At 47.9% G+C, this 7,500-nt stretch overlaps 2 protein-coding genes across 2 annotated transcripts in view; one reads left to right on the top strand and one right to left on the bottom strand.

Moving 5' to 3' along the window:
• Nucleotides 1–1,088, bottom strand: part of LOC311242401 (organic cation/carnitine transporter 2-like) — a gene marked incomplete at both ends in the record, with an annotated part of 14,205 nt that extends 13,117 nt beyond the window's left edge. Inside the window, one exon of the mRNA XM_084331356.1 lies at nt 1,081–1,088. Within this exon, the coding sequence (XP_084187482.1) occupies nt 1,081–1,088 (8 nt within the window). The remainder of the gene's footprint in view (nt 1–1,080) is intronic.
• Nucleotides 1,089–1,182: 94 nt separating this feature from the next.
• The window catches only part of enpp6 (ectonucleotide pyrophosphatase/phosphodiesterase 6), a gene marked incomplete at its 5' end in the record, with an annotated part of 26,592 nt that continues 20,274 nt past the window's right edge, over nt 1,183–7,500 (top strand). Inside the window, one exon of the mRNA XM_084331357.1 lies at nt 1,183–1,294. Coding sequence (XP_084187483.1) covers nt 1,183–1,294 — 112 coding nt within the window. The remainder of the gene's footprint in view (nt 1,295–7,500) is intronic.

Consider the following 7,500-nt stretch of genomic DNA (forward strand, 5'->3'; position numbering starts at 1 on the left):
ATAATACTGTCGGATAATCCAACAAGAATTAACGTGTTGTGGCAGATATCATCCCCCGTCCCGTGGCTACGTGGAGGATGGGAGATACTACTGCCACGGGAGGAGGAGAGTTAATTAGGGAGTTGATTAGGACTGATGGAACACACCTGTGCACCACGTGATCACCCACATCCCACACACACACACACCACACACACACACACACACACACACACACACACACACACACACACACACACACACACACACACACACACACACACACACACACACACACACACACACACACACACACACACACACACACACACACAAACACAAGACACACATAGCATAAAACCCTAGGAGAGACAGAGAAGAGTTGAGTGGAGGTGAGGAAGGAGCAGAGATCGTGGAGAGAGAGTGAGATACTGAGTTTGTGAGTTAAGAGGTAGTTTGAAGGAGAGGTTAGAGCGAGAAGGTGTTCGTGGTACTGAACCCTGGACTGGCTGAGATACCCCCTTGTGAAACTGACCCTGGACCGGACGACAAACCCTTGAGTATTGAACATTCCCTTTTTGTACGAGAACCTGGAACGTGTATTGACCCTGGACTGTTATATGACCCCTCTATTGCCCATCGGACTTGTACTGCAGATCAATAAATATAATTAGTTTATTGAAATTGTGCTTGTGCTTGTGTGGACATTGGAATTGTTTGTTTTGGTCCGTGCCTCGAGCCTGAACACCGCAAGGCTCGTCACAGTATTTACAAGTCGTATTAAGTTTAGCAAATAAGGAGACATATAGATAAGATCTCAAATCTCCATTTTGACCTAGTTCTGAATGGCGGGTTTGACCGCGGCGGGTCACATGATGTGTTCACTGTGCTTCAATGTTTTCAAACTATGTGGAATGTTGGAATCTCTCGTTCTCCACTTAAATGGATCCATATACTCAATATATCGTTTGATCGATGATTTAATATGATTATCACGATTTATATGTGATTTAATTGGATTACAATAAAGAATACAATGAGTTTTAGCTATAAAAAATAGAACTAGTTCTAACTATAACAGAATGAAATATTGGAGTTTACGAGCTCATGATTACCTGTGTGTGTGTGTGCGTGTGTGTGCGTGTGTGTGTGTGTGTGTGTGCAGGGCGGTACTGTGAGACCCATCACATGACAGGTAACTACATGTGGGATGAGCCGCCCCAGAAGGAGGACGCACACAGCAGGCTGCCCCTCTGGTGGGACGGGTCTGAGGAGACTGAGGAGGAGAGCCCACCGGCGGTCTCCTCAAATTCTGGTGAATGTTGCACCTAGTTGCATTATAGCTGCGTCGCAGTGTCTGGTATGACAACCGCCTCGATGCCCGCTCCCACCCGGGCAGCGCGTCGTCGAAGTGTCCTTGAGCAAGACACTTAACCCCTAACCGCTCCCGATGTGCATGGTCGGTCGCCTCTGCCGTCAGTGTGTGAATGTGTAAAAAGGTGAGAATTTTCCGGTCCTTTAACCAGTGGTGCAGTGGTGATTTTATTATATCTGGTTGCACTGTGTTTTAATGACGCCACATGCACGCGCGCTCCCGCGCATGCGCATGTTCCCTCGCGAAAACAAAGACGATGCCTAATTGCCTCCAGGAATGGAATGTAACACATTCCATTCACAGGTTTTGTGTGTGAATGGTCCAACTGTAGTATTTGAACACAACCTGACGACCTGAGCTATTGTTATGCAAAGTAGCCAAGGTGGGTACTTGGCGCAGAGTCGAGTGGCACGCATTATTGTGTGCACGCGCGTCCATTCTCAAAGACCTGGTGGAACGGTGTGCAACCCCCGTCCCATGACCACTGCATCACTGCCTTTAACCCTTCCCTGTTCCGTTTGTACGCTCTCTTAGATACCAGAAGAGGCAGTGCAACCTCTCCTCCTCTTTGGAGTCAGCCAGCTTCTTCTGACGTTTCCTCCGTCGACTAAGACTCACGCTGTCCTTTTGTTTTGGAAATGTGAAGCTGTTTTTTTTATTTGGAATGGTCCTCTGTGAACTAACTCTCTTCTTACCTCATCAGTTAGAGGAGATGGTCAGTCAGCCGGGCCTATGGGTGGCGTCTTTATTCCTGATGCTGTATCACTGGGCTCATGAGGTGGAGGGGGGGTGCTCGATGGTGTGGTGCGTTGTGAGCTGGGCTCTTCTGAGGTGGAGGGGAGAGGGGGGGTGCTCGATGGTGCTGTGCGTTGTGAGCTGGGCTCTTCTGAGGTGGAGGTTACATCCCTTAATGTCTTTGCTTCCCCAGTGTTTGTTTTGTCTCCATCTTGTTTCCTCCCTTCAGTCAAAACCCGTACTCCACCATTCATCCCCCGCCATTCCTGCCCCTCCATTGATTGGTGGACTACTTTGCAGCACCTCACCGATTGGTGGATGGGTTTCAGGATTCCTGCAGACCAATCCTGGATCATCACCCTGACCCACCACCCAATCCTGGATCACCACACCCTGCTTAAACCTGGCTGATCGGTTAATTCGCTCTCTCTCTGACATGCGGCTAGGCCATGTGCTCAGGTCGTTGAGCAATTGTTTGTACCGCTGTTAGTGGCCATAGAGAGCTAGTATCAGTTAATGATGCTTTGTTTTGCTATACTTGTAGTTGGCAGTAGTTTGCTGTCCTGCCATATACATATAGTATTTACCTGTTCTGTATCATATCACTAATGTGTGTTATTTTCTCATTCTCAGGAAGCACTGATGGGGTGAGTCGCCATTTCATTTGGGCATTGTCTCCTGTTTTTGTTAGGTAATGGTTTAGGTTATGGAATGTAATTTCTTTTTACCATAGATTAGGTTGGTTTGTTTTGGAGAATAGTGGTGTTTGTTTGTTGTTTTGGCCTTGGCTCACCCTTGAGTTACCGGTGTTTCCTTCATTATCAATAAACATAATCTTTGTTTACAAACCTGGTCATCCTTTCTGTCAATCAATGTTTTATGTTACAGCCCTTTTACCCTTCGACCTCAGGGGTCGTAACAGCATCTGATGAGAAAAGAAGAGTGTATGACCATTGGGTGTTAGTCTACTAGTATTTTTTCAGATTCATGAAGATGAAAAACTTAAAAAGATGCATGGCTGCTATACTGTACATAAGATGGGCATGCATACTAATGGCCATTTTATTTAACAGTATTGTCATTACAATGAAATGTAGTTTTACATTTACAGAGTCCAAAAAAGCAGTAAACTGCAGTGTAATACTAATATAGCATAATGGGAAAGTTTATTTGGCATTAACATTAATGATATGCACTTTAAAACACTGATGTAACTAACTATATGAACTGTAACACAACAAACCAAAGGTTACTACAACAATTAATTATAAAGGAGATGAAAAGGAATAGCATTTTTTTTTTATTACAGGGTAAACGGATGTCAATAGAAATGTAGCCTACAGTATGACACAGGACTGTAACACCTGCTGAATAGACCTAATTTCCCTGATGATGACTGGTACTACAGTTTTCTTAATTTTATTAGTTATGTAGCCTACTTTTATTTGATGTAGGCTACTGTTATGCACGCAGTAGCCTAGTCTATGTATTTTTAGCTAACGTTACTGTCGTCCAAAAATAAGCTAGTAAGTTAACATTACACTCTGTTACACTGTTACACTAGACCAGGGGTTCTCAAACGTTTTAATACCACAACCCCATTTTATTTAGGATTCTTTTTGGCGACCCCCACACTTAATCTCGTAATTTCAACGTGGAATTGAGGAATATCAAAAATAAAAGCACACATTGTTGAACTTGATCATGCAGACTCGCCCTCACCCAAACCAAATCCTCCTTCTCTACTCTGACGTCATCACCAAAGGCCAAGGGAATTCCAAAGCCCTCTTCTCCACCATCACCAAACTCCTCCGGCCCCCTGACAACACCCTCCAGACCACCTCCTCCGATCTCTGCAACAGATCCACGGAATTCTTCCAAACCAAGATCGATGGCGTCTACCAGCACCTCCAGTCTATTCCTGTGTCCCCCACGCATGCCATCTACCAGCAGCTGCAGTCTATTCCTGTGTCCCCCACACCTATGACCCCCTGATCTCCGGGTGTTAAACATGACCCCCTCCTGCCCCATCCCACCTACTCCTTTTCATCCTTCTTCCTGGTGGACACCGACTCCATCATGAAGCTGGCTCTAAGTCCTCCACCTGCTCTCTGGACCCCATGCCCACCACCCTGGTGAAGGCTGGCCTGCCCGCCCTCTGTCCTCTCACGGTAGACATCATCAACTCCTCCCTGTCCACTGGCTCCGTCCCTGCTGACCTGAAGGTGGCAGCAGTCACCCCAATTCTCCCCTAGAAACCCGGTCTGGACCCCGATAACCTCAACAACTTCCGCCCCATTTCCAACCTCCCCTTCCTCAGCAAGGTCCTCGAGCGCGCAGTAGCCGCCCGGCTACAGAGTCACATGGCCCACCATGACCTGTTCGAACCACTCCAGTCTGGGTTCAGGGCTAAACACGGCACCGAGACCGCCCTGATCAAGGTGACAAATGACCTCCTCGTGGCTGCTGATGCTGGCTGCATCAACATCCTCATCCTCCTGGACCTCTCGGCTGCTTTCGACACCATCTCACACTCAATCCTCCTAGACCGTCTGGAAAGTGTCCTTGGCATCACTGGTACCCCCTTGTCCTGGTTCTCATCCTACCTGACCAACAGGTGGCAGTATGTTTCCCTCTGGGGCTCCAGGTCAGCTCCAGCAGCTGTTAAACAGGGTGTTCCCCAGGGTTCGGTGCTAGGTCCCGCTCCGTTTTACCATCTACCTCCTCCCACTCGGTGAGATCATAAGGAAACATGGCCTCCACTTCCACTCCTACGCAGACGACACACAGCTTTACCTCCACACCAAACCCTCTGCTCCCCTCCCTCCCCCTCCCTCACTGCCTGCCTCCAGGACATAAAAACATGGATGACCGCCTACTTCCTCCAACTCAACAGTAAGAAGACTAATAGTTGTAGCTTCCCCAGCCCCTCCTAATAGACAGTCTCCTCCCCTCCGTATGTATATATTCTCTCCCCACCGTATGTATATTTCTCTCCCACCCACCCACCCCCTCCTAATGTACAGTCTCCTCCCCATCAACAAGAACAAGGCACAGGTTATCTACAAATCCAAAGCTTCATTTAAACTTGTGTAATTCGGCAGTTCAACAAGTTGAAAGTACTAAACTCCTTGGAGTGATGCTGGATTGCACTCTGTCTTGGTCTCAGCATATTAATTATATATTGTTTTAAAAATGGGAAGAGCAATTGGTATTTCCAGGAAATGTGCTTCTTTTGTTGCCCGTCCCCTTTTATGTCAGATAGTGCAAAGTTTAGTTTTATGTCATCTTGACTATTGCTCTGCGATGTGGTCGTCTGCTGCCAGTAGTGACCTCAGGAAGCTCCAGGTGGTCCAGAACAGGGCAGCACGGTTGGTACTGGGCTGCTCACTAAGGTCTAATGTGAGCCGTATGCATGCCCGCCTCTCTTGGCTTAACGTTGAAAATAGATTGTCTTTTAATATACTTGTGCTGTTCAAGTTGGTCATGAGCAGTAAGACTCCTGTTTTTATACATAATCAGGTTGTTTTTAGTAATACTGTGCACGAGCATTACACTAGAGGTTCCAGTAGTGGGCAGCTTGAATGGCCAGGTCCTAGAACCAGCGCTCTGGGGAGATCTTTTATTTTTAGAGCATTAACTCTTTGGAATGGCCTGCCTCGGAACCTCTGCTGCATTTACAGTAGATTCATGTTTAAAAAGAATCTTAAATTGTTTTTAAATGGTTTTTAACACTGTAAAAGTAATTTTGTTTTTGTTTTACACTAATGTAATTTTAGCTATCTTAATTGTTACAGTAGTTTCATTATGCATTGTGTGTACTGACTTTTAATAATTTTGTTTTTGCAATAGTGATTGTTTTTGTATTTTTTTGTGTGTGGACCCCAGGAAGACTAGCTGGTTGCTATCGCACCAGCTAATGGGGATCCCTAATAAAATAAAATCAAATCATATGTATATACAGTAACAGTACTGTATATTTGCATATCATATATGTCACAAATGTAACAGTACTATATACCTGTATGTCATGTATGTCATGTATGTCCCTATGCCATAAATGTCATGATATCATGTATGTTGTGTATGTCACTATGAATTGAAAATGGGGGACCCTGATGTAAACAAGACAAAAGTTTTTCTCTGGTCTGCATCCCCTTAACAATTGTATGTATTGAGCCGTACTGTATTGTACCCATTCTGCAATCTGTTAAATAAGGTTTTCATTCATTCATTCATTCATTCATTCATTCATTCCTCCAAAAGATCGACCGCCTTGTTCTCTCCGTGGATGGCTACTCCATCTGCCCCTCCACGGAGATAAGGAACCTGGGCGTAATACTGGACTCAACCCTCTCATTCCACCCTCACGTCAAGTCTGTCACCAGGTCCGCCTTCTTCCACCTCAGAACCATCTCCCGCCTCCGCCCCTCACTCTCCGACACCTCAGTGGAAACACTCATTCACGCCTTCATCACTTTCCGCCTCGACTACTGTAACGGAATCCTTCTTGGTGCCTCCAAGAAGGTTCTGGATCGCTTACAGTACGTCCAAAACTCTGCTGCGAGGGTCCTCACGCGCACCAAACCCTGGCAGCACATCACCCCCACCCTGCAAAAACTCCACTGGCTCCCCATCAACTATCGAATCCCCTACAAGATCCTCCTCCTCACCTACAAATCCCTGCACGGGTTGGCCCCTTCCTACCTGACCGACCTACTCCACCCTACACTCCAGCACCAGGCCTCCACTCCTCCTACCTGACCCTACTCCACCCTACACTCCAGCACCAGGCCTCCGCTCCTCCTACCTGACCGACCTACTCCACCCTACACTCCAGCACCAGGCCTCCACTCCTCCTACCTGACCGACCTACTCCACCCCTACACTCCAGCACCAGGCCTCCGCTCCTCCTACCTGACCGACCTACTCCACCCCTACACTCCAGCACCAGGCCTCCGCTCCTCCTACCTGACCGACCTACTCCACCCTACACTCCAGCACCAGGCCTCCACTCCTCCTACCTGACCCTACTCCACCCTACACTCCAGCACCAGGCCTCCACTCCTCCTACCTGACCCTACTCCACCCTACACTCCAGCACCAGGCCTCCGCTCCTCCTACCTGACCCTACTCCACCCTACACTCCAGCACCAGGCCTCCGCTCCTCCTACCTGACCCTACTCCACCCTACACTCCAGCACCAGGCCTCCGCTCCTCCTACCTGACCCTACTCCACCCTACACTCCAGCACCAGGCCTCCGCTCCTCCTACCTGACCGACCTACTCCACCCTACACTCCAGCACCAGGCCTCCGCTCCTCCTACCTGACCGACCTACTCCACCCTACACTCCAGCACCAGGCCTCCGCTCCTCCTACCTGACCGACCTACTCCACCCTACACTCCAGC

Source organism: Notolepis coatsorum, assembly GCF_963971535.1.
Source record: "Notolepis coatsorum genome assembly, chromosome: 16".
Taxonomy (NCBI): Eukaryota; Metazoa; Chordata; class Actinopteri; order Aulopiformes; family Paralepididae; genus Notolepis; species Notolepis coatsorum.